Genomic DNA, 27,478 nt, shown 5'->3' on the forward strand with positions numbered 1-27,478 from the left:
CCTTCTGAGGGCTTTGAGACAGAAACTGTTCCATGATGGTCTCCCAGCTTCTGGTGGCTCCAGGCAATCCTTAGCATTGCTTGGATGACAGCTGTGTCTGCCTTGGTGTTCACACAGCCCTTCTTCCTCTGCCTCTCTGTGTCTGTTCTCTTCTTTTATAAGACACCACCACCCTACTCTATCTTAAAAGACTCTGTTTTCAAACAAGTTCATGTTCACAGGCAATAGGGGTTAGGACTTCAATGTGTCTTTTAGAGGGAAACTCTTGAATCCATAAGAAGACCTCGATGAAAACCTTGGGCCCTGAGTCTCTAGTGGGCGACCTTGGGCAGAAACATAGCAGATACGTTGCTGTATTTCCGTAGCCTGGGGTTAGGACTTCAACGTGTCTTTTAGAAGGAAACTCTTGAACCCATAAGAAGATCTCGATGAAAACCTTGGGCCCTGAGTCTCTAGTGGGTGACCTTGGGCAGAAACATAGCAGATACGTTGCTGTATTTCTGTAGCCTGGGGAAGAGGGTGCTCTGTGTGACCCTCGTAGGAGGAAGCAAGCATAAGGAAGCCTGCACAGGGATCCTTCCACATCCTACCTGCGTCTTCTTCGCTTATGATCCAGCCGTGTGTCCTTACTACATTGCTACAATAAATCTTAGCTGTAAGTACAACTATATACTGAGTCCTGTGAGTCCTGCTAGTGAATCTCTGAATGTGAGGATGGTCTTTGTTGTTGTTGTGTGCCATCAAGTTGATTCCAATCCATAGCAACCCTATATGACAGCACAGATCTGCCCCATAGGGTTTTCTTGGCTATAATCTTAATCTTTACAGAAGGAGAACACCAGGTCTTTCTCCTGCAGAGCTGCTAGGTGCATTCAAACAGCCAACCTTTCAGTTAACAGTTGAGCACTTAACCACTGCACCACCAGGACTACTTGGTGATGGTTTTGGGAACCCCCAACCCAACATACTCGTAGAAGGCACTAGACTTAATAAGAAGTCTTCTGTTTGGAAAATATTCTGCAGGGGCCTGTTTCATCAAGTAACCATTTTATCTACTCTGGCTTTAGTTATAGTGGAAATTGGAGGATTAATGGAAGCACTGTAGGAATAGACAGTCCCTGTGTGGTGCAAACAGTTAACACGCTCGGCTGCTAACCAAAAGGTTGGAGGTTCGAGTCTCTGCAGAGGTGCCTTGGAAGAAAGGCCTGGTGATTCATGTCTGAAAAATCAGCCACTGAAAACCCCATGGAGCACAATTCTACTCTGATGCACATGGAGTCACCATGAGTCAGGATCAACTCAACAGCAACTGCTGGAAATATGTGGTGGACAGAAGTAGAACTCTTATGCCCCAATGTGCAAGATCAGAAGACTGTCAACCCTGAACTTAGCCATTTTTAAAACATTCATGAATAAGTAAGATGTTAGTAGTTCTGATGGTACAGGAGCTGAGAAACTAGCATGTGATCAGTTATCAGTTATTATCACTAACTACGTGCAGCAGTGGTGCCTCAGAATGTTTTTGATTTCTAGGAAATTCAATAATTCAAATAAGACGAGGTTGCACTGTGAAGATCTGACCTGGACAGAGGAGATTTCTTCAAGTCAATTGCTCCCAAGTTAATTCCCTCCCTCTACCTCACTCAGGCACAAGGCCCAATATCATCATAAAAAATCCATTGCCATTCAGTTGATTCCAACTCACAGCGACCCTACATGACAGAGTAGAACTGCCCCATAAGGTTTCCAAGGCTGTAATCTTTATGGAAGCAGACTGCCACATCTTTCTCCCATGGAGTGGCTAGTAGGTTAGAGCTGCCAACCTTTCAGTTAGCAGTTGAGCATTTAACCACTGTGCCACCAGGGCTCCTTAATACCATCATATCTCAAAATAATGGACAGCAGTGGTCTTTTGCCTTTTAAGCAGAAGGTCCTTCAGTGTGAGCTCAAACTTGCCATGACAGAACTGAGAAATTCTGGGTTTCCTCAGTGGCTGGCTCTAGGTGGAGAATAGGAACAACACAGTGTCACTGATGGAATAAACCTTTGAATCTGGGATGAGTGATATCCTTGCTCCTCCCCTCCCAGTTCCTACTTGGAAGCCTCAGGAAGCCGTCAACAGCAAAAGACAAGAAAGCTTGATGCTGAAGAAATGTTCTGGTCCTTAACCGCTCATGGATTACACTACAGCTCTTCCTTTCTACATGTTCCTGGCTTCCTAACCTGGGAATCTCCAAACTTCCTGAAATTGTATATACATTTTTTGCATGTATGTAGAATATACACTTTTCTGAGAGCAGGATCCAAAGCCTCTGTTAAATTTTCAAAGTGGATCATCATCTAATAAAGCTTCAGAATTGCTGTAGATACAGGGAAAAGATGTCAAATGTCAGGCGGACTTTAAATGCTAACTAATGACATAATGGCAGACCAGAGGTCCAAGGAACCAGAAGATGTGGGAAAACGCAGGAGGGAAAGAAACGGGTATATCAGAATGGATACCGAGATCTTGGAAAATGCCTAGAAAAAAGAAATTAAGTGGGAGTTGAAGGAAAGCTATTTCTGGCTTAAATCTTGGTCTAAGAAAAGAAAACTGAAGAAGAGAGTTAAAGTTCTAGTCATATAGTTAAGGAGCACTTGGCTACTAACCAAAGCATTGGCATTTCGAACTCACCAGATGCTCCAAGGGAGAAAGATGTGGCAATCTGCTTCCGGAGAGATTTACAGCCTTGGAAACCCTATGGGGCATATCTACTGTGTTCTTTAGGGTCACTATGAGTCGTCATGATGTTATGGAACTAGAGCAATTGGGTCAAGTTTGGGTGGCTTTAAATGACCAGTTTCCACCTAAAACTATGTTGGCAATACATCATCTGTTTTCATTAGAACTGGACCTAAGCAGATGCCAGTGTCAAGGACATGCAGGAGATAGCCGAAGGAAATATGGTATTAACTAAACTGAGTTAAAGTCAATAAATGAACTGTACATCTGTAAATTTTAAATTGCAGATACCTTGCATACTATATTTTCTCACACTGAGTAAAGGAGCTGTCTGTGGGATGATTTGATTGTAACCAAAACCTTGTCAAGCTGACATAAATAAAAGGGGATTTATTAAAAAGAATCGGCAGGAAGTAGAAAGAGCTGGAACTCAAGTCTGCCCTGAATGAGGGCATCAAGAGTTAAGGCAGCAACTCTGGAACTCAAGTCTGCCCTGAATGAGGGCATCAAGAGTTAAGGCAGCCACTCTCAATTTTTCACCTCTGCATCTCTCTTTAAGGTTCCTGATCCTCTCTCAGGAGACTGCCTTCTTGGGCTCTGCCTGTATGGGGTCCCTCACGGGGTATCTTTAGCCGCAACACCAGGTGCAATCTCACAGTTATCTGGCTTGGTTTCTCCATATCCCAGTTCTAAATTTCTAGAAGAGAGAATCTGACTCAGCCCAGAGTCCAGACAGGCTACTTTTTAAAAAATAATTCCCAGTGAACTTTGGTTTTTATTATTAATTATAAAGGCCAAATCCATTATTGGGCAATACAAATATGATTAAAACTATACAACAGAAACTTATTATTATTTCTGCCTTTAAGTATACCTATGCTAATATGGCCCTGGAGCCCTGGTGGAACAGTGGTTAAGAGCTTGGCTGCTAATCAAAAGGTCAGCAGTTCAAATCCACCAGTCACTCCTTAGAAACCCTATGGGGCAGCTCTACTTTGTCCTACAGGGTTGCTATGAGTCGGAATTGATTCAACAGCAACAGGTTTGGTTTTAGTCTTAGATTATGGCCCTTTCTCTAAGCTTTCCATTTTCTTTCTCAAAAATCACAACACATTTGTTAACATTTCTTTTGCATTTTAGAGTGACTCAAATCCATAATTCATTCTCATAACATAAAGAATACTTGAATATAATTTTGAGTTAATTTGATTTTGACTAAACTAAGAATACTGGTCTGCTAATTCACACACAGGGCACATAGCCATCCCCATTTGTGGCTATTTTCCTCCTCCAGAGCACATTTCTGGGGTTTTTGTTTTACTCTTTTTTTTTTTAATTATGGTACATGTGTATAATAACAAAGCCCTTGCCCTTCAACATCTTTTGCTACTCTTCTGTCGATGTTCGACCCAGGTCTTAGGAGCCGGATCTAGCAAGGAGCAGCACCAAGTCTTACAAAAGTGGCTGGAGGGGTCCGTCCCCACAGTTAGCAGTTCTGAGGGCTGTGCTGTCGTGTAGGACATACTCATACTAAATGATTATGGGGCAATATAGACTGAGGAGGGACCCAGAGGGAAGTAAAACAACACTCGCTCTCCCTCCCCTGCTTGCTTATGAAGTAGCAGGAAATGTTTCCAGGGAAAAGAAAAAAAAAAAAAGCTATTTCTGGAAGTATACTAGTTTGACGCAAATATTATTATAGTACATGCTTCAACAATACACATAGAGTACTTGTATAACCTTCTATCATTTTTCATTCCAAGTTTTGATAAGTAAAAGCATATAGTTTATTCTCAGTACTCTTGCTTACATTTTAGAAAAATCAGCTCTTAAGATATTACTGAAATGATGCTTCCTGTGTATATTTTCCCACTTGTACTATTTTGTGTAATTTTAGAATTTCTGAAAATATATTTGAAACTTATCATAATATTCTATTTTCAGTGATTTAGTTCAATCCACAAATATTCTCTATCTGCTGTTTCTAAGGATCAGATTTTAGTCACCCAGCCTGTGGGACAGTGACAATGAAGGAAAAAAAAGCCTTTTGGTTAAAGATACTGAGAACTGAAGGAGTAGCAGTATAGTCTAGGGCTTAAGAGCCCCACCTGCACAGCCAGACAGTCCTGGGTTTGAATCTCAGCCCTGTCACTCACCAGCTATATGACCCTGGGAAATTTCTTAACCTAAGCCCCAGTTTTCTCATTTGCAAAATGACAATAGTAATAATAATATCTGCCTCCAAGTGTTGTTGAGCAGGAGATTAAACAAGATCATGATGTAAAGTAACAGAGCATTTGAGTGCTTAAGAAATGTTAGGGATACTGTTAGTATATATACAAATTACATTGAGGGCGATGAAGACGAGGATGATGATAATAACTACAGCTTAGCCAAAACTTCTAACAAAAGTGAATCTGAGAGGCTTAACAATGACGATGAGCCAATCAGAGAATGTCTCTAAGAAGTAGGGTGTATGTCACGCTCGAGACAGCAAACTGAAAGCAACGTGAAGGGAGAAAAAAAGCCATTTGAGAGGATTTTGCATTCTTATAATCGTCATTCAACCCCTTTATCCCCTTCAAATACAAATGCAAAATGTGTATATTTATACACACAACATCAGACAGCAACAATGTAGGAGTTAATGGATAGGCTTAAAAACAGACTGGGTTTAAATCCCAGCTCAGCCACTGTCTAGTCCTATGACCTTAAGCAAGTATTGAACCTCACTGAGCTTCATTTTTCTCACTAGTAAAGGAGCGGTGATATTAGAATCTTACATAGATTTGCTTACTTCATCCTTACAACATTAGGTAGGTACTTTAATTATTCCTATTTTACAAATGAGGAAGTTGACATACAATGAAATTAAATAGGCTGCCCAACATCACACAACTTGGTGGAGCTGAGATTCCAACCTAAGGAGGTTTATTTTAGAGCTCACTTGGCTACATTATGATATAAAAAAACCAACCAAACCCACTGCCATAGAGTTGATTCCGACTCATAGCGAACCTATAGGACACTGCCTATTTAAACCAACGAGTTGATCCTGACTCACGGTAACCCTGCAGGACAGAGTAGAACTGCCCCATAGGATTTCCAACACTGTAATCTTTACATAAGCAGACTGCCACATCTTTCTCTTGAGGAGTGGCTTGTGGGTTTGAATGGTCGACCTTTAAGTTAGCAGCCAAGCACTTACCCATTGCACCACCAGGGATCATTACAGAGTATTTCAGCCTTTCGATAACATGTCATACAAGGAATGGAGCCTAGTGCTGGGAACATAATTGTCCCCCTACTGATATTAACCATTATAATTACTATTATATAATTATCATATATAATATATTCTGAAAGATATGGAGAAAAAGAGACAGCTCTGAAAGCTGATATCTTTATTTTAAAAGAAAAAAAAAAGTAGGCACCACATTCATGCAAAAGCCAGGTACCCCACATTAGCAGGTCCACTGATGGAAAGGCATCTATCTGACGGTTCCTTCTCTCCAGCCCCCTACCCTTTGATTCTTATATAAAAACCAAGAAACCAAACCCATTGCTGTCGAGTCAATTCTGACTCATAAATACTCTACTGCTGCTGAGAATATAAACAGCAAACAAATAGGATGAACCAAAGGATCATATTCCTCATCATAATTATTCATTCTAGAAACACTGATTTAATTCCAAGTTCCAGGCAATAAGCTAGGCTCTGAGAGCCTATCTTTCCATCTTTGCATCTCCAGAAACTTTGGGCAGAGACTTTCAGAGTGGCCAGGGCCTCACACATCTGCTAACTTTATTCCAACTCTTCCCTACATGCCACAAGCCGTGCCTAACATGAACACACTCTCATTATTAATACCATTATGCAATTCTTCCATCCTTTGGAAAAAAAACTCACCCCCTGGCAAGTTCTACTCACTTACACTGAGTATGCTTTCTTAGACAACAAAGAATAAATCTACTTTCCCTTCTATATCGCAGACCTTCAATTACCAGAGACAGCCTGAGCGCTTTGTATGTGTTGTTGTTAGGTGTCATCAAGTCAATTTCAACTCATAGCAACCCCATGTGACAGAGTAGAACTGTTCCATGGGGTTTTCTGGTGCAGAGGTTAAGCACTCTGCTGCTAACTGAAAGGTCGACGGTTTGAACCTACCAGCCACTCCACAGGAAAAAGATGAGGCAGTCTGCTTTGTAAAGATTAAAAAAAAAAATTGTAAAGATTACAGCCTTGGAAACCCTATAGGGCAGTTCTACTCTGTCCTATGGGGTAGTTCTACTCTGTCCTATGGGGTTGCTATAAGTAGAAATGGCAATGGATTTGTTTTTTGTTGTTTAATCTTTACAGAAGCAGAGCACCTAGTCTTTCTCCTAGGGAGTCACTGCGTGGGTTTGAACCGCCAATCTTTCAGTTAGCAGCAAAGCACTTAACCATTGTACCATAGAACTCCTTGCTCTGCATGTACTGGGCACTTAATGCTGCAGAGTGAAAAACTCTTGTCTCCCAGATGTTCTCTTATCAAGCCACTCTGGTCCCCAGGGAAAAAGACTATCCACCATTTACGGAGCTACTTTATATCACACACAGAGACTTCCGATGGCATAGCTTAAGGAAAACAGAGAAATTTTCTGTGCTATAAAGGCTCTTTATGAACACTCTAGAAAATACTAGGCCCTGTTGAGAAAAAAAATATAGCAGTAAAGCGAGTTTTCATGGCAGTGCCAAAGAGGCTGACATTCATGAAAACTGGGCGGGGGGGAGGGGGCGGGGGGAAACACCTCAAAATTGTCAAACATTCTTGCTGTGGGATATTGACTTCTGCATTGAACAGTCACTACTCGGGCAGACATAAAGTTTGGAGTTTGATTGTTGTTGTTGTTGTTCTGGTTTAAAGACATTTCTTTTTCTCTCACATGAAAACTGTTGCTGCCTAGCAAGCCAGTGCCAGCAAAGCTAAATGAAGAGGATTTCAAGCTGGATTTTTTTTTTAAGAGACTTATTTTCCCATTAAATGACAAACATGCTCTAAGACTGGAAGGTTCCTTACACTCGGGGGAAAGTGGTTTGCATACTACTCACCTGGCTCTCCTTTATAGGATGACAGGGACCAACACTGAGAAGAGGGCTAGCATGTGTGATGTTTCCGCAGCAATGGAAATGGACCAGTGGCCTGTCCCTTATCAGAAACAGTCCACATGTGGCTGCTGTTGGGACAACAGCAAGGTAGGACTAAACAGAGAATCTATTCCACCATTTACTTTGGGAGTAGGGATGCATCTTCCTAGCTTCTGGCACAAACAGGCCAGGCATATGTTAGATGGCTGGTCCCAAGGTTAACAAGGGTAATGCAATGCACAGTTTTATACTCTTTATGAGTACATGTAATTTAATATCCTGGTGATTACGGTGGACACCTGATGAAAAACATATGCCCTTCTCACCTTTACTCTTTCTAGTTTCTTCTGTAAGGGGAGGATATTAGCTATTCTGGGACTCTGCAACTTGTGTGGCAAACAGGGATATAACAAAATGTACCCATGGAACCTCTGAGCAGGAACGTGGAACATCAGCCCTTTCCAAAGGCATGACCTTCACAAACGGCTTCCATTTTAGACAAGGAAAAATGTGACACAGGCCGCCAGTCCCCATTTCAAAGGTGAAAATGCTCATTTTGACAAAGTTATAAGAATCCTCATCAAGGAAAAATTTTATGTAAATAAAACGTGATTGCCTCTTGGCACCTGGGGTCCAGCTAATCCTACAAAAAATTTCATGACAGACTGACACCAGAGAAGCACCAAAACATCATAGGCAGATGAAGCACTACACAAAGCGAACGTCATACTTATCACATTTAAAATCCAATTAAAATTCGTAACAAGGCAAAAATAATAATGAAATTTCATTTATCCAAAAGTGATTATCAGAATAAAGTGATTTGGTTGAGAGTTACATTATATATCTTACGTCACATGAATTGCCAATTTTTAAAGTATTAATATAAGGTAACAGATTTAATGAAAACCAGGTTGCTATTAATGTTTTCTTCGATGACTCTCGAATGCTCTGCAGAATCATCAAGGGCCCTTGAACAGCTAGGGGTACGGAGGAAGTCACATTATGAACAAAAATGTTTACAATATTAAAAATGTGTAAAATAGCAGAATGAGCTCAATCTACGTAGACCCTATATCCCCCAAGCGTGTTCTTTATATACCTGTTTTAAGTTCCTTAAAAGAGGTCCCCTACCTCAGATATGAACTGCAAGATAATTAGAATTTGAGAGTGATTAGCTGTACCACCACCCTTCTGTCAGTTTGTCATATTACGGTGGCGTACATGTTGCTCTGATGCTGAAAGCTACGCCACCGGTACTTCAAATACCAGCAGCGTCACCAATGGCAGACAGGCTTCAGAAGCGCTTCCAGACTACGAGACTAGGAAGAGAGGCCCAGTGATCTATTTCCAAAAATTAGCCAACGAAAACCTTACAGATCACAACAGAACACTGTCTGACTCACTTGCTTTGGACACGTCATCAGGGGGGATCAGTCATTAGAGAGGACATCATGTTTGGTGAACAGAGTGCCAACGAGGGGTTAGGAGATCCTTGGTGAGATGGATTGGCACAACAACTGCAATGATGAACTCGAATACACTGGTGATTATGGGACTGATATGGGATCAGGCAATGTTTTCTTCCATTGTACAGGAGGCCGCCGTGAGTCGGAGCGGACTCTATGGCAGCTAACAGCGGCTGTACGGATCTCAGCACTAACAGTCACACTCTGTTCTTTACTTCCCTCCCACATCTGTTCTGACGTTTTCTCTGGCTATACGCTTCTGTCATAAGAGAAAAACACACAGTAAATCTATGCCTACTGTCATCCATTCCTGAACACTCACTCATCTAAGCCCTTACAAGTTGATTTCACCTTTTGCTCTCAACAGAAATTTTACCCTAAAAGAGAGCACAGGCCACCTGCTGGTCCTCCTTCTCTCCCATCTCGTGGCAGCATCTGGCATCACTGACAATGCCTCTCGATGACACTGACACTGAACTTGTCTGGGATTCTTTTGGCTCCTCTTTTTTATCACCAACTCATAAAACCTCAGGACTCCCCAACAATATTGTTCTTGCTTTTCTCTCAGTGATGAGAAGCAAAGGCTTTCAAATCAGACAATCCTTAGTTCAAACCCAAGTGCTGTCACTTACTAGGTGCGTTCATGAGCAAGTTAATCTCTTTCCCTTCAGTTTTCTCATATATATACAAGGATAATATGTGCAATAGGGGTTTTGTGGAAACCCTGGTGGTGTAGTAGTTAAGAACTCGGCTGTTAACCAAAAGGTCAGCAGTTCGAATCCACCAGACGCTCCTTGGAAACGTTCTGCTCTGTCCTATAGGGTCAGTATGGGTTGGAATCGACTCAACGGCAATGGGTTTTTTAATGGGTTTAGGGGTTTTGTACACACACTCGCTCATATGGATAGTATTATATACATATGCAATAGAGATTTTATATGTATTTTTAACATATATATAAATATATGTAATATATAAAATATATATGTCCAGTGTATACACACACATTTGGGATTATATGAGACAGATACTCTATATAGTAGACTAAAAGCATACCACAAAATGAGCATTCAGTAAATACGTTCTTGTGCCAATTTCATATCTTTGACTACAGCTTCTTTTATACCTTTTACCCCTAAATTCTCTCACAAGATTGAGCCCCACATACCCAGTGTCTGCCAGACATATCTTGCTGGACATCTAGACAACAACTACATTTTAGTAGTTTAACCCACCCAAAAACCCACTGCCGTTGAGTTGATTCCGACTCATAGTGCCCCTGTAGGACAGAGTAGAACTGCCCCATAGAGTTTCCAAGGAGCACCTGGCGGATTCGAACTGCGGACCCTTTGGTTAGCCGCCTTACAAACTGAATTTATCTTACTCCTGCCCCAAAATCATTTTTTTCCTTCCTTTTCTTAATGACAACCATATTCCCCCAGGATCGAATCCTCAGGACCATTTATAACACCTTCCTCTGAGTTGCACCACAAATCCATTCTTGGATTTTGCCTGTTCAGCCTCACAAGATGACACTTTCCATCCATTCTCACTGCTGTGCCCTTAATCCATGCCATGTGACTTCTTACCTGGTCTTCTTCCCCTCTTCTTTCTATTTCAACCACTGCCCTCAGATTAAGTTTGCTGAAGCAGTTTACCTGAAAGCCATGAGAGCTCCTGGCACCTGAAGTCCAAACATGGCATTCTAAACCTGCCCACAATTAGCACTAATCCTTCTCCAATCCCACCTCATGCCTCTCGCCCATGTTCCAACTTGAGTTGAGTTCCCAGAACTCTTTTGTGCCTCTCTAATTACATGTTCTTCTACATCTGAAATGTCCTCTTAAAGCATCTCCACCTGTTCAATCGCTGTTCTCAAAACCTATTCAAACCACCTACTCAGGAAACTTTCCAGATTTCCCACAGACGGGCTGTATGTAAACTCTCAAGTCTCTTAGCAGCTTTCTCCACATCTCTGTGTGAGCACTCACTCCCTGCATACCTTGAAGTTACTTCTGGACATTTCTTCTTCCCCCTACTGGACTCACTGTCTTCACTTCCCCCAAGTTTCACACCATGTCTGGCTCATAGCAAGCACCCATTGAAATGCACTGAATTAATGCATAACAAGTATACCTTGTTACATACAAAAGTTATGCTGCACTCACCAATTCTAGATACAGTCCCAATCTGAAAATCCTTGGAAACTTCATAATACCCTTTTCCACCTGGGTAAAGCAATTTTCTGGTTTGCAAGGGAAGAAAGACCTTGATCATATTTTTGGCCCATAAGCACATCTTTTAAAACAACATCTTAATGCATTATGTGTAAATGAAGCCAAAACATATGGATTAAGTTTCCTATAAAATACATATGGTCTTTATAAAAACAGCAAGGAGGTGAGGATAAAATGTGATCTCCAAGGCAGATTAAACCAGAGGTCTTTTTCTAACTCCAAAATTAATCTAGGGCTATTTTGCTTTAATTATATGTTTAAAGGCCTCTTCTGCTTTAGTGATTTTCCTACTTAGGGTCAACATTCTCCACATTCCTGGGGAGGAAAAATAAGTAACTGAGGAAAAGAAAATGTCTTCCTTCTACTGTCATCTTTTTTCTCGCTATTCTCCTTCACAGACACTAAGTAGGCCTCTTCTTCTCCATTTTTCTCCTCTTTGTCTCCCTGTCCATTGTTGTAACTTTTTCCCTCTTTCATAGACTGTTCTTCTTATCCTTTCCTATCCTTACTCCCTCTCTCTTTTTCTCTTCATCCTCAAACTTTTACCAAGAGGAGTTATAACCTTCCCTCACCACTTTGGGATCAAACCTTTGGGTGGTTTATACAGGTCAGCTGTCTGGGAACCTGTGGTAACGTGGGTACGTACGTCCATATGAAGTTTTTCTGCACAACCACCTTTGCCAGTAGAAATGTCCTTCCTCACAGCAGAGTGTGGACTCTGGAGCCAAGGCCAGCTGAGCTGAACAAAGAGCTAGGAGTGAGAATGAAAGTGTACAAGGAAGAAACTCAAGAGAAGAAGTAATGGGGAAATTAAGTCCTCAGAAAGGTGAACTAAGCCAAGCTAACAGCACCCCCTCCCCAAATGCAACCCTCCCCTCCCAAACCTAAAGCCACACATGTGGTAAAGAATGGGAAACTCCATGTCCTGTCTCCCCTTCTCTTGACCAGAAACCTTGGTACTTTAAGATCAGTTGTAAGTCACAGCACTATCTCACCACAAAAAAGAAGAGAAAGAAAATTGAAAACCCACTACTTAACTCTATAAAGCACCATCTCTGAGTGCAGGCTCACTTCTATCTGCTCTCACTATTACAGCTGTCTCACCAGCGCCGCTTGAAAATTCCTGTAAGATTTATTACCAAGGTGAAAGTGGCAGCATCTGCTTCCCAACAGAAAATCTCCTGTACTTGTCTTCCCAGCTTCAAATAAGGGAAGAAAACAGAAAGGTGCAGCATTAAATTGAGACCCTTTTAGCCAAGTGCAAGACCCAGGGCCAGTACTTTTCACACAGATAAATTGCATAAAAGTTCTCTAATTAGGATTTTGGAAACCCTGGTGGTTAAGAGCTACGGCTGCTAACCAAAAGTCGGCAGTTCTAATCCACCAGGTGCTCCTTGGAAACTCTATGGGGCAGTTCTACTCTGTCCTATAGGGTCGCTATGAGTCGAAATCGACTTGACAGCAACAGGTTTGGTTTTTTGGTTTAACTGGGATTTAACGGAATGATAGTTGGGCTATTATAACATTATTTCAGAGCTTGTAGTCTTAATTATCTTTCTTTCTAAAAATGAATAGTAGCCATCTTTCCATGAAGCTGTCTGGGTGGCACAGTACATACTAATGAGGTTCAATGTTGCTTGACAGGACCATAAACCAACCAAAAACCAAACCCGTTGCTGCTGAGTTGATTCTAACTCATAGTGACCCTATGAAAAGGAGGCAAAAATCTACCATCGGACGCCCCAAAAATAAAAAAACCTTCTAAAATGAGTAAACAAGCTGCTTTTACCAAACTGGTAAAGAAAATTCCTGACCAGGTTTTAAGTTTAACTTTTCAGTGGGAACAGCTGTTTGTTGTTGTTAGGTACCACGGAGTCGATTCCGGCTTATAGCAATCCATGTGTCAGAGTAGAACTGTCCCAAAGAATTTTCCTAGCTGTAACCTTTACAGAAGCAGGTCACGTCTTTCTCCCATGAAGCCGCTAGGTGAGTTCAAACTTCCAGCCTTTAGGTTAGCAGCCAAGCACTTAACCATGTGTACCACCAGGGCTCTTTAAGAACTGCTCTAGACAGGGATTGGACTGGGCTATAAGATAGAAAATGATGCTGGTGAGGAGTGAGCTTCTCAGCTCAAGTAGACACATGACACTATGTGGGCAGCTCCTGTCTGGAGGGGAGATGAGAAGGCAGACGAGGGCAGAAGTTGGCTGAATGGATGGAGGGAATACAGGGTGGAGAGAAGCAGTGTGCTGTCTCATTAGGGGGAAAGCAACTAGGAGTACATTGCAAGGTGCATACAAATTTTTGTATGAGAAACTGACCTGATTTGTAAACTTTCACTTAAAGTACAATAAAAATTAAAAACAAGAACTGCTGTAACCAATAGCAAATGCAACTGAACCCAAGAAATGACGATCCTACAGTGCTTTGCTTAAAGGGACTTCATCTGTTTGCCTGTTTCTTTCTCACTCCTCAACCCCTTCAAAATCTACTGAATTCATTCTATAAATATTAACTGAGCATCTAATATGTCCCATTACCACCTGACTGCCCATTTTTTGTACTGTGGCAGCTTGTATGTTGCTGTGATACTGGAAGCTATGCCATACATATTTCAAATACCAGCAGGGTCACCCATGGTAGACAGGATTCAGTGGAGCTTCCATCTAAGACAGACTAGGGAGAAAGGCCCGGTGATCTTCCCAGAAAATCACCCATAGAAAACCCTACCACAACAGAATATTGCCCGATATAGTGCTGGAAGATGAGCCCCCTAGGTTGGAAGGCACTCAAAATACACAGTGACCCCCAAAATGGACTACAGTATACCAGCGACTGTGAAGATGGTGCAAGACTGGGCAACATTTCATTCTGTTGTGCATGGGGTTGTCATGAGTCACACCTGACAATAACAATACGTACCCAGTATTATTCTAAGTGAATAAAAAAGATTCCTGTCCTCAAGGAGCTTAAGCTCTGGCAGGGAGAAAGACAACAATAAATAAATAAATTACACAGCACATAGATAGGAATAGTACTATTGAAGACAGGTCCCAAAACACACTTCTACCTTCAGACTGTGGCCTGCTTTCCAAGAGGGGTTGGAACATTCAGCTCCACATTTCAGCACCTGATACATGCTTGGCACATAATGGGATCTCAAAAGCAAACAAAAAATTCTTCTAATAAGCAAATGAATGACCAAGCACTTTTAACCATTTTTAAATTCCCTATCTTACAGGCAGAAGTGAGAAAAGTGATTAACAAGGTCCTGATCTACAGTTAACAAAATGAGAAAGAAAAAAATCTAAGTTCTTGAAATAGTCTGATGTATTTTGAAAAATTCATGTATTTCCTTGATTAAAGAGAAACAAATAATAAAGACAGTTCACATTTTATGTCAGGGATCCTTAACCTGGCATCCCCAAACAGATTCATGGAGGCAGGCAGGTGAGTCCCTGAGATCATCAGCACAATGCTGGGGGGTGGGGAGATGGGTGCTTTTCTGGGGAAAGAGTCAAAAGCTTCTGTCAACTTTTCAGAGGTCTGTGATCCCAAAAAGGTTAAGAAGCACAGCCCTAACAAATGAACATGTTTCTTTAAACTATATTTATTTTCTTGCTTAATAGTAAAGGTGTATCTTTATTCCTGAGCTATCTTCTTCATTTTTCTAATAGACAGAAGCTTTATTTGAGGATGAGGGCCATGGGAAAAAGGAGGCAAATAGAGGTAGTTCCTCTGAGCAAAAAGCACTGCAGGAACATCCCCAAACCTTTTTTACCCTATGTCCTCCACAAACCATCCAATCCCCACTTATAAACGAAGGTCAGCTATACTGAATGGGAACCAGCTTCTTAAGATTCTGAGTCTAAACACAAGCAGCCACAAGTCAGAACTAATGCCAGCAAAAGAAATACTCAGTTTTTGTTTTAACTATTATCAACAAAAATCCCTCATATATTAACAGAACCTTCTCCCACATTCCAGCATGAAGCTCTCTCAAGCTCTTAGTAGAGAAAGAGAAGAATCTTATAAATTGGCAGTACTTTATATATTTCACAAGTCAATCACTTTCCTAAAATTAAATCATTCCTTTTGAACGTTAACGTTCAGTCTCCTCCTTTAAGTCCTCCAGTGTTCTGCAGACAGTCACATACCATGAGCCAACTGCAAAACTGCAGGAGTACAAGCCACGAACACTCAGTATTAGATCTCCATCAACGATCTCTTCTTATTCACAGCCTGGTGTCTCTTGCTACCCTACAGCTCCCAGAGGCAATGCCCTAAGCTAAAGGGTCAACCCAACCCCAAAAGGCGACCCCCTCCTCATCCCTTCCTTGAGGTACTTTAGCTTGCGCCCGGTAGATGCTTAGAGCAGCTAACATCTACTGAGCTCTTACCATGTATCAAGCACTGTGCTACCTACGTTACCTGTATTATCTAATTAACATTCACAACAAAGCTACAAAGTATGTTGGGGAGCTAGGACTTTGTCTAGGCAGTCTGATTATGGAGCCTGAATTTGTGACTACTGTGCTAAATTCCCTTCCAAGGAACAGACCCAGATTCCACTCTAAACCCTAAAAAAACAGGCAACATGATGGTGGTCATTCATCTTGGCAGGAGAGTAAATGAGGCTGAAGGGAGTTTTACTCCAATTGATGGCAACCACACAGGCACACCTGTTCATTTCTGTAATGCCTATAGCTGTTTTTGGAGTCCCTGAGTGGTGCAAATGGTTAGGTACTGGGCTACTAACTGAAAAGTTGTAGGTTCAAGTCCACCCAGAGGTGCCTTGGAAGTGAGTCCTGGTGATCCACTTCCAAAAGGTCACAGCCTTGAAAACCCTATGCAGTACAGTTCTACCGTGTAACACATGGGACTACCATGAGTCAGAATCGACTCAATGGCAAGTGGTCGTGGCTGTCTCCATGCTACAATGACAGAACTGAGTAGTTGCTATAAACACTGTATGGCCTACAAAGTGAAAAATACTTACTTTCTAGACCTTTACAGAAAAAGTTTTCTGATCTCTGCTCTAGATCTGTAATTTTCAACCCTGGCAAACCATCAGAATCACCTATGTGGATCTTTTAAGTGGCTACCTGTTATTGTTAGGTGCCGTCGAGTATGTTCTGACTCATAGCGACACTATGTACAACAGAAAGAAATACTGCAGGGTCATTCGCCATCCCCACAATCGTCGTTATGCTTAATCCCATTGCTGCAGACACTGTGTCAATGCACCTCGTGGACAGTCTTCCTCTTTTTCACTGACCCTCTACCAAGCATGATGTCCTTCTCCAGGGACTGATCCCTCCTGGTAATATGTCCAAAGTATGTGAGACGTAGTCTTGCCATCCTCGCTTCTGAGGAACATTCTGATCGTACTTTTTCCAAGACAGATGTGTTCGTTCTTTTGGCAGTCCATGGTACATTCCATATTCTTCTTCGACACCACAATTCAAAGGCGTCAATTCTTCTTCAGTCTTACTTATTTATCGTCTAGCTTTCGCATGCATATGAGACGATTGAAAACACCACAGCTTGGGTCAGGCACACCTTTGTCTTCAAGGACATATCTTTGCTTTTTAACACTTTAAAGAGGTCTTTTGCAGCAGGTTTGCCCAATGCAACGTGTCTGTTGATTTCCTGACTGCTGCTTCCATGGGTGTTGATTGTGGGTCCAAGTAAAATGAAATCCTCTCCCTTCCCATTTCCTTCATACCAGAAATAAATTGGCAATACAATATAAGAAGCCTAGAAAACCCAACCTCCTTAAAAAATATTTCCCAGTTATTTAGGTTAATAGGGACAGATTCCCGGGAGTTCGGGAGACAGTTATTCACTCTTTTATGTGAAGTGTTTTATTTATAATTTACCCCTCACTGTGCTTAGACTGGAGCCCTGGTGGCACAGTGGTTAAGTGCTTGGCTGCTAACCAAAAGGTCGGCAGATCATATCCTACAGCCGTTCCTTGGAAGCCCTATGGGGCAGTTCTACTCTGTTCTATAGGGTCGTTATAAGTCGAAATCGACTCGACAGCACCGGGTGTACCCTTACACGTAGGAGCCCAGGAGGCACAATGGCTAACCAAAAGTTCAGGGGGTCAAACTCACAGGGAGCTCTGCAGAAGAAAAGACTGGCAATCTGCTCCCATAAAGATTACAGTCTAGAAAACCCTATGGGGCAGTTCTATTCTGTCCCATGGGGTCAAAATTGGCGTGATGGCACACAAGGACAATAGCACCTTTATATGTGAAAATAGGAGGGTATGTAGGTAGAATAAACCTTTCCCGTTGGCAGGGAGGGGAATGACACATGGAGATGATCATTTTTATAACCACCGAGCACAGAAGGAGAATGGTTCTCCAACGATAAAGGAGAAAATAACAGTATTTTGGGAAACAGACTACAAGGTGACAATGACAAACAGTACTTATTTCTAGACCTTGTAATGGTGGCTGGGCAGAATACACTAAAGTGGTTTCTGTTCACCGCTGACAAGGAATCACCTGATTCAAAGTACATTCAACTGCACACCCAAGCCCAGGAGAGTGTGTGCCCCCACCCCCCAGAGGCAGTGCCCACGCCTGCTATGAGGAGTTTGCCCTTGCCAGACTGCCTCTTCTTTACCTGCCATCCATGTCAGGTGAGCCCAAACAGAAAGAAACCACAAGGCAGGGCTACCTCTAAAAGTACCTACCAATAGAGGCGAACCCTGAACAGCAGGTCTCAGAGGACTGTTGCTCCCAGGCCCCACCCTCAGTGATGCTTACGGTCCTCAACTCCTTTCCCGTCAACTTTATTTTCATCACTTGCCCTTTTTTTTTGAAGATGCAAAGCCCTAAACTGATCAAGAGTCCAGAATTGTGGTAACACAAATCGACACACACATTTTTCCTGTGTCACAGAAATGGAATTTGCATGAAGAATCCAAGAGTAATGAGGAAGGCAGCAAAAATTCTAAACATTCGCAGTATTCATTTACACCTTGAGTAAATGTTTCTTCCTTGGACCAGTGAGTTAACAGAACACCAAGTAAGCTTCTGGTTTACGGAACTTCATCAGAAGAAGCCCAATGAGAACTTATCAGAACCAAGCTCGTTATCATGAAATAAAACCTTTTCAAGGGGGGGACAGAGTGAGGAAATCTTAGAGAATTGTGCATCACATACTGACAAGCCAAAAGTAGAAATCTCTTAGAAAGAAAACGAAAAAAAAAAAAATTTACCTTTTCATGGTTTTCAATTAAGATTTCCACGACAATGTTCTGAAACTTCAAATCCATGATGGCAGCCACGGTTTCTTCCTGTGGCCTCATCAGAGTTGGCCCGAACACCACTCCTAAATTTGCCACAGTCATGAGGTTCTGCTTGGAGTGATTTGAAACACTAATTTTGATGAGAAAAAAAAAAAAATAGTTTCTAGTTAAAAGCCAGGTGATAATTGTGGGAATGTACAGCATTCTGCAACATTACATTTTCCAAAAAGGAAGGAGTCAAGAGATTCTATTTGTCCTCAATATGTAGTTCTGAAATGACTGGGCCTGACAAGTGCCTACATGAGGAGGACACTGATTACATTTCTTCTTCTCTTCCTTTAATGCCCTACTCCAGCCACACTGGCTTCCTTAATAATTCAATGAACATATTAAGGTTGTTCCTCCTAAAGCCCTTCATTTATTATTCCCCCTCAACTCAGAAAGCTCCTTCCTTCCCCCAGATTATCATACCCTTGTTTCCAAGGACTGCATGATGTCTTTGTCTAAGAATTAGCTTCACAGGTACGCAGAACTTGGCCAGAGCACCTGCACTCATCCCATTATCCCAGTAGCATTGTGCAGTGAACAACCTGGAAGGCTGTCCACAGCAGCCCTGCTCACTTAAGTCAGGTCTCAACTCAAAGGTCTCACCTCAAAGAGATCTTCCATAATAATCCTCTTATAATTCCACACCCAACGTGCATTCTCTATCCCCTCACTTTATGGTTTCTATTTTCACTCATCATCATCTGAAATTTTATATTTTATTATCTTTTTTCCCCCTTAGAACGTAAGCTTCATGAAGGCAGTGACTTTATCTATGTATTCACCAGTACCTTAAAAAAAAAGTCAATAAATATACATTGTTTCAATGAAAGAATATAGCAGGAATGTGGGCAAGTCATGATATCTTCTGGTCTTCATTTTCTATTTATGTAAAATAAAGGTTCTAAAATATAGGGTTCCTAAGATTCCTCTCACCTCTAAAATTCTATAATTCTGATGACTTAAGAGTCATTCATATATGAAGAGAAGCCCTGGTGGCAAAGTGGTTAAGTGCTGGGCTGTTAACCAAAAGGTCGGTGGTTCAAACCCACCAGCTACTCCTCGGGAGAAAGATGTGGCAGTCTGCTTCCATGGGGACAGCTCTGCTCTGCACTACAGGGTCGCTGTGAGTCAAAATCAACTTGGCGGCAATGGATTTTTTTTTTGGGAGGGGTGGAGGGGGTATATTTGAAGAAAGGACTAATTTCTCCACTGGTTTGTTAATTTTGCTTGCTTTTTAAAGGGGCGGGATCCTATGAAATAACTACCTATTATGGGGTTAAACAAACTTAAAGGACACGTTCAAACTCAGAGCTAGGTAGGTGTGAAACCAAGCTAAATTTGCTAACAGACTTATAATCGTATTTCCAGAATCTATATATATGGGAAAATGTATAAAATTCTCTTCCTTCACTTCAAATAAAACCCTGAGTTTCTGGCAATGATGTTAAGCAAATAATTATATGACTTCATAAAAGTATCACATTTCAACACTCTGTCCAAAACACACACAGTGAGTCAAATATGTCCAGCCTGTGTTTCCATGTTCAGTCCCTGGCATTACATACATATATACAGCCCCGGTTCCAACCGTTCCAGATCCAAGAACATTACATATCACCTACAGCAAAATGAAGAAAAAAACAGACTTACTTTGTTAAGTGTTTCACCAAAATATCCAACATTTCTTTATTTTTCTCTGGCAGTTTGTGTACCAAGAAATGGATAGCATTAACACGAGATTCTGGGCTTCCACTTTCTTTTAAGAAAAAGAAAAGAAAATAGTTGAATACTCAAAAGTCTAATATTCCTAAAAACAAATTATAACAGCTTATCTGTTCAACAGCTCCAAATGCAGAAAACTGAAACATATTTTGCCACCTTTAAAATGGGGGGGGGGAACCATCTTTCTCCCTATTAATAACCTGCTAATGCCTCCCCGTGTGGTAATTTCAGTGTAGCTACAACTATTGCATTTCCCTGGTTGATATTTAGGAGCAGAGAGCTGCCACCACTTCTCCTTCCAGCATGCTGCACTTCAGCCCACTCACAGCTTACTGGATCACTGCATCACAGCCTCACAATGGACTGCAAATGAAGTCAGCAGATAGGCTATTACCTTTATCCCTGTGACTCTGGAATTAATTATCATCCCTGACTCTCATTAACAACGTAACCAACGTTCCCTTTATTGTGTTCTTGATAGAAAATCATCAAACAAAGCAATGATATGCTCATTACTAAAGATTATGCTAGTCTTCAGGAAAGTCAAAAAAAAAAAATGACTGCTGGGAATTAGGTGTTCAGTTTACTGTAACAGGAAAAGGAACTATAAATTGTTTTAGGGGTTGACATAGAGCTGGCCAGAGAGGCTCAGGAGGGATCTCACATAAAGGAGAATATCTGAATTGGGCCCTGAGCAATGCGGAAAATTTCAAGGAAAGGCAGAGCTGAGGGGGTAAGAGGTACGTTCCACATTAGCAAACAGCACGAGAGAAAGCCAAGCCTATTTGAAATTGTCACCTCAAGCTTACAGGAAGGCAGACTGAGACTGTGAGGGCCACTTTGAAGATTAAGTCTTCACTGTGGGCTTCATTATTTATTTATTTTTTTTGTGGGCTTCTAAATTAGAGTCACTAAAAATAAAGCAAGGATACCACTTCACACACAGTAGGATGGCTATTATCGGAAAAATTGAAAGTAACAAATGTTGGCGAGGCTGTGGAGAAACTGGAACGCTTGGACATTGCTGGTTGGTAAAATGCTGCCACCTCTGTGGAAAGCAGTCTGATGGTTCCTCAAAAAGCTAAACAAGACACAGCATGCCCCAGCAGTTCCACTCCTAGGAATATACCCAAGAGACTCGAAAGCAGTGACTCAAACAGATATCTGTGCCCCAGTGTTTACTATCACAATACCCAAAAGGTGAACAGTATAAATGTCCATCAACAGGCGAATGGATTTTTTAAAAATGTGGTATATACAGACAATGAACTAATTTTTTTTTTTAAAAGAGAAATGAAGTTCTGATAACATGCTATGACAAGGATGACCTTTAAAAACATTATGCTGTGTGAATAAGTCAGACACAAAAGGACAAATATTGTATGATCCCACTTACACACTTACATGAAATATGTAGAATTAGCAAATGCATAAAGACAAAAGCTTATTAGTGGTTACCAAGAGCTGTGAGAAGGGGAAAGTGGGGAATTATTGCCAAAGGAGTACTGAGTTTCTGTTTAGGGTGATGAAAAACCTTTGAAAATGAATAGTTGTGTTTTACATATGTTAGCTCACTGAATCCTCAAAGTAGCCTTTTGAGACTGTGCTATTATTTTCATTTGATAGATGAGGAAACAGGCACAGAGGTTAGATAACTTTCTCAGGGCCACTGAGCCTTGGAAGCAGTGACCACAGTGTCTGACCCCAGACTATACTTTCTTATCTGTGGTTTTGATTTGCATTTCCTTAATGGTTAATGATGTTGCCCATCTTTTCACATACTTCTTGATGATTTGTATACCTTCTTTGCGGTAAATGCCCCTTTCCTGATCTGCTTTATGTGTCTTAGCCCTTCCAGCCTCATTGCTTCTTGCCCGGATAGCATTTCCTTCCTAAGTTGCTCCTCTTCCTGTTCTAATCCATCTTCAGAAAATGTCAAGTATAACTTCCCCAAATTTAACTCTATTCATATCCCTTTCCTTGCTTTATTGTTTTTAATTTAAAAAATTTTTATTGTGATAAATATATGTAACAAAGAGTTTGCCGCTTTACCCATTTTTAAGTGTACATTTGAGTGACTTTGATTGCATTCACCTCATGGGGGCGGAAAGTAGGGAAGTTAAGTGTGAGGCAGGGCATCTAAGCTTCAGACAGCGTTCTATTTCTTGATCTGGGGGCTGATTATATGAGTGTCTTCACTCTGAGAAAATTCATTAAGCTGTACACTTAAAATGTGTGCACATTTCTGTTATGTTTCAACAAAAAGTTCACTTAAATAAAAATCACCCATAATAAGTCTCGCTCGAAGATAAACTGGTAAAATTTAGGTTTAATCCTTGCAGGGTTTTACTTCCTTTGTTTTTTTTTTTTTTTCTTTTCTTTCATGAAATGTTTAAGCAGTCTATTTCACTTAACGTATCATGGGTGCCTTTCCTTGTCATGAAACAGAGCTCTACACAATCATTTTATGGACATTCAGGCTGCTTGCAATGTTTGTAAAGTGAAAGGTATTACACCTTGCACTCCCAGTAGCTGTTTAAGGGTGAGGAGCTGGACATTACAACGGAACACTGCGATGGGTATTACTAAAGAGAAAGGACTCAAAAAGGCTAAGAAATTAAACCACACTTTATGAAGCTGAAGGCAAATATCCAAGTCATATGACATAACATGAATAAGGAAGACTGAAGAAGAATTGATGCCTTTGAATTACAGTATTGGTAAAGAATATTGAATATACCATGGACTGCCAAAAGAATGAACAAATCTGTATTGGAAGAAGTACAACCGGAATACTCTTTAGAAGCAAGGATGGCAAGACTATGTCTCATATACTTTGGACATGTTATCAGTAGGGGTCAGTCCCTGGAGAAGGGTCAGCAAAAAACAGGAAGACTTTCCATGAGATGGACTGACACAGTGGCTGCAACAATGGGGTCAAGCATAACAAGGGTTGTGAGGATGGCACAGGACTGAGCAGTGTTTCGCTCGTTTGTAGATAGGGTCGCTATGAGTTAGAACTGACTTGATGGCACCTAACAACAACAATTACATAGTAAACGATTTTTAGATACTTTTATTTTGTACCAAAAACAAAATTACAACTGTCTAAAGTTTTGTGTGATAAATTATAATCAAGTTCTTAATCTGGAGCTAAAACCAAGAGAATGCTAATACTGAATCAATGCCCTGGTTCCCGTAACAGCTACCTTTTTCATCATAAATCACTAAAGAACTTTGTGGTTGTGATTCTGCTTCCCAGGTAACTTGATGACAGGAAGAAAATACGCTGAATATAGCAGCACAGGGGTTCTGATCCAGGTGATAGAGATTATTAGACATAGCTTACTAGAAAGAAATATATAATAACATTTTCAAGTCAAGACTTTGATTTTAAAACAATAAAAAGAAAACAGGGACTCTGAAAAAAACAGCCCCAAATTCCAAATGAATGAAAGGATAGCCAACTAGGATAAGAATTTTGTACATTCACATGAAAAACTAAAAATTTTTGAAAATTTTACACCAAGAAGCTTGTTCTAATTCATGTGCCTATGCATCATTAATAATCATTCTTTCTCCAAAGAACACTTCATTTTGAAGTATTTTTGGATTTATTGTTGTTGTTGTTGTCAGGCATCGTTGAGTCAGCTCCGACTCATAGCAAACCCATGCACAACAGAACGAAACACTGCCTGGTCCTGCACCATCCTTACAATCCTTGCTATGCTTGAGCCTATTGTCGCAGCCACTGTGTCAATATACCTCGTTGAGGGTCTTCCTCTTTTCCACTGACCCTGTACTTTACCAAGCATAACGTCCTTCACCAGGGACTGATCCCTCCTGACAACATGTCCAAAGTATGTAAGACGCAGTCTCCCCATCCTTGCTTCTAAGGACCATTCTGGTCGTACTTCCTCCAAGACAGATTTGTTCCTTCTTCTGGCAGTCCATGGTATATTCAGTATTCTTTTAATAATAAATAACAAATAAGTGGATTTATTACTTACTGAGAAGTACAAGCTAGAAAAATGGTTTCCTGCCCTCTATGGATAAGGTTTTTCATTCCTAAATACAGTAGAAGCTGTTTTGAAAAATAGAATGAAAACCTTCCACTTCTTTTCTTGGGAAACCCTGGTGGCATAGTGGTTAAGAGCTACAGCTGCTAACCAAAAGGTCGGCAGTTTGAATCCACCAGGCACTCCTTGGAAACCCTATGGGGCAGTTCTACTCTGCCCTATAGGGTCTCTATGAGTAGGAATCAACTCAACAGCAGTGGTTTTTTTTTTTTTTTCTTTCTTTCTTGAGACTGTCTCTCACTAGTCCATCCCCATTTCACTTGAAAACACACACACGTTTTTTATCTTCAGTTGCTTATACTATAAGCATTTTATATTTTAATTCTTTTGATATTGACCAAGAAGAATAGAAGGAATAAATTTAAAAAAAAAAAAATCTAGGATACTAAATTGATTACAACGGCAAATTCCTGAATACACCAGGGAATTCAGAGTTTATTGCAATAGCAAAGGTATTTTTAATTGTGAGACTATGCATCAGCATCTATCACACTTCAATGTCTATCTGCTTATGATGCTGACTAATGGAGACCGAATAAGATATGAGCATAGCTTACTAGAGCTTATCAAGGATACACAGGCAGATAAACATTAAAAATAATTTTAATATTTAAATGCCATAAATCGATAACATTGTAAACTTTAGGGAGGCATTAGCAGTAACTATATAAGTATTTCCCAAGGAACAATGGGCTTCTTCAGTCTACAAACTTCCAAGCATTCCAGTTCTTCTATGAGTTCACCACTGCTGTGAAGTCAGCCTAAGATAGCTTGATGTCATCAAACATTCCATTCCTTTCATTTCCAGGTCCCAGAGTCCCTCCTTACTAAAAACCATACAATTTTGTCTGGCCTCTCATGCAGGCTTACCAACAAGGACAGAACAGCCTGGTTAGGCAACCACCCATGCCCTGGTTCCTGTAAGTTACATTTTCATCATAAATCACTAAAGAACTTTGTGGTTATGATTCTGCTTCCCAGGTAACTTGATGACAGGAAGAAAATACACTGAACATAGCAGCACAAGGGCTCTGATCCAGGTGAGAGAGATTTTTCATGGGATGCAATAACAAGTCACGCAGGTTTTAACACTCGATTTAACCCAAGACCATCTCTGAAGCATGGGTCCAGGCTAACCAATATGATATATCAAAGACTCTGAGCCTGAAAGGTTGAGACACAGATCTGGGCTCTAATCCATTTTCAAAGGTAGTAAGCACCATGCTGTAATGCATCCACATAGTGCTTACCAGCCTTCCCCAGATGGACACACCTTTTGTACTCCTGTGTAGACCAAGCAAACTGGGCATTTCATCTCAGGAAATTCTATACCAGAACCCCATTATATACTCTCACAATATGGAGGGTTTCTGGTTCCTTTTAGCCATGTTACATAATTCAGAAAAAAAAAAAAAAAAATTTTTATTTTTCCAATATATTCAATATTGAACAGTGAGCTGTTTTTTTTTTTTTTTTCAAGAATCAAAAATCAAACATTTTCCTTTTCATGGTTATAACAAAGAAACACAAATCATATCTGCATCATGAACTTCAGAAGTTAACTCACAGGCTCTCAATTGAAAATGACAGGCAAGAAACTGATGAGAGGAAATGAAGGGACCCAAGAGAAACCTTCAGAACCCTCGGCAGGGTGGGTGGAACAGACATCTCAGCACCACAGAACAGATGGAAACCACCACACATGACTGAGAAGAATAAAAAATGACTTTCCATGCTGGTGTGAGAGGCGGTAACAAAGACTGGTGATGCCTGATAATTTTAGCAGTCAGCTCAGCTAACAGGCATTTTTGCAAAACAAGGTAATCTGTGCCATTATTAATGGAAAATGATAGCTTAACCACAATCTCAAATTTCCAACAAAAGTGAATCTAATTTTGGCCACCCAATATCTGTAACTATTTTATTCAATCCCTGAAAGTACATATGCAAAAGGCTTAAAGGATCCGTTCATACACTCTTTTCTAAGAGAAGTGGAGTACAGAGAAGGATATTCACAAGAGATTAAGATAAAAACTAGAGTCTATATTGGAATTTTGGCCCCTTTCATAGATGCATTTAATACGTGTACTTTTTCTCATTAAACAAGGTTACTAGAGGCCCCATTCTAACCACAACTCCATTTAGGTGCACATCCATGCCAACAATTACAGTAGCTACAGTACTTCTTTGGAGCAGGCCTGTTATTGAAATCACTGTAGAAACTCTATGACAGCATCTCCATGAAGTCAGGAAGCAAAACATAAGGCACTGGTCCAGTGGGTGATGAAAGTTTTTGTGTTTAGACAGTCCCCTTCACCACACTGTCCAAAGATTTCCTCAACAAACCTTTACAGTCATTTCCTACCACCATGGACTTCATTCCTGCTTATAAGTTCCTACTTCATAGGAAGCCTTCATCTGGTAAAACACAGTGCTGTAAGAATTTCAAATGCACTAGCCTCGGGTACAGGGCACATTAATAATAACAACACAAACTTGTGGTAATTTAAAACCTCATTCCATAATCGCTTTATCTTTGTCTAATTCTCAAAGGATTCTAGATTAAAATTGGCACTCTTCTGCTTTTTCCAATCTGTAAGGCGAACAACATGAAACAACTCTCCTCCAACTAGAGTTTAATTTCTCTTTCCCCGGTTTGCCAAAAATGCCACAGGAAAAAAAATCAACAAAGCATTTGCTTAAGTTTTTGCCAAGAAACTTTTCCTCCTTTCTAGATCATACAAATTCTTTTTTTAAAGAAATCCTCTTCCATACGAAAACAAAAGTGAATAGAAACATATTTTTGCCT

General features: G+C 40.7%; 1 protein-coding gene across 2 annotated transcripts in view; it reads right to left on the reverse strand.

Annotated features, from left to right (window-relative positions):
* Nucleotides 1-27,478, reverse strand: part of ARHGAP10 (Rho GTPase activating protein 10) — a 367,040-nt gene that overhangs the window by 96,444 nt on the left and 243,118 nt on the right. For both annotated transcript variants that reach the window (XM_049905921.1, XM_049905919.1), the window contains 2 exons: nt 20,519-20,624; nt 18,791-18,950 (listed from right to left, as the gene is read on the reverse strand). In XM_049905921.1, the coding sequence (XP_049761878.1) occupies nt 18,791-18,950; nt 20,519-20,624 (266 nt within the window). The remainder of the gene's footprint in view (nt 1-18,790; nt 18,951-20,518; nt 20,625-27,478) is intronic.

This window comes from Elephas maximus, chromosome 13 (genome assembly GCF_024166365.1).
Source record: "Elephas maximus indicus isolate mEleMax1 chromosome 13, mEleMax1 primary haplotype, whole genome shotgun sequence".
NCBI lineage: Eukaryota > Metazoa > Chordata > Mammalia > Proboscidea > Elephantidae > Elephas > Elephas maximus.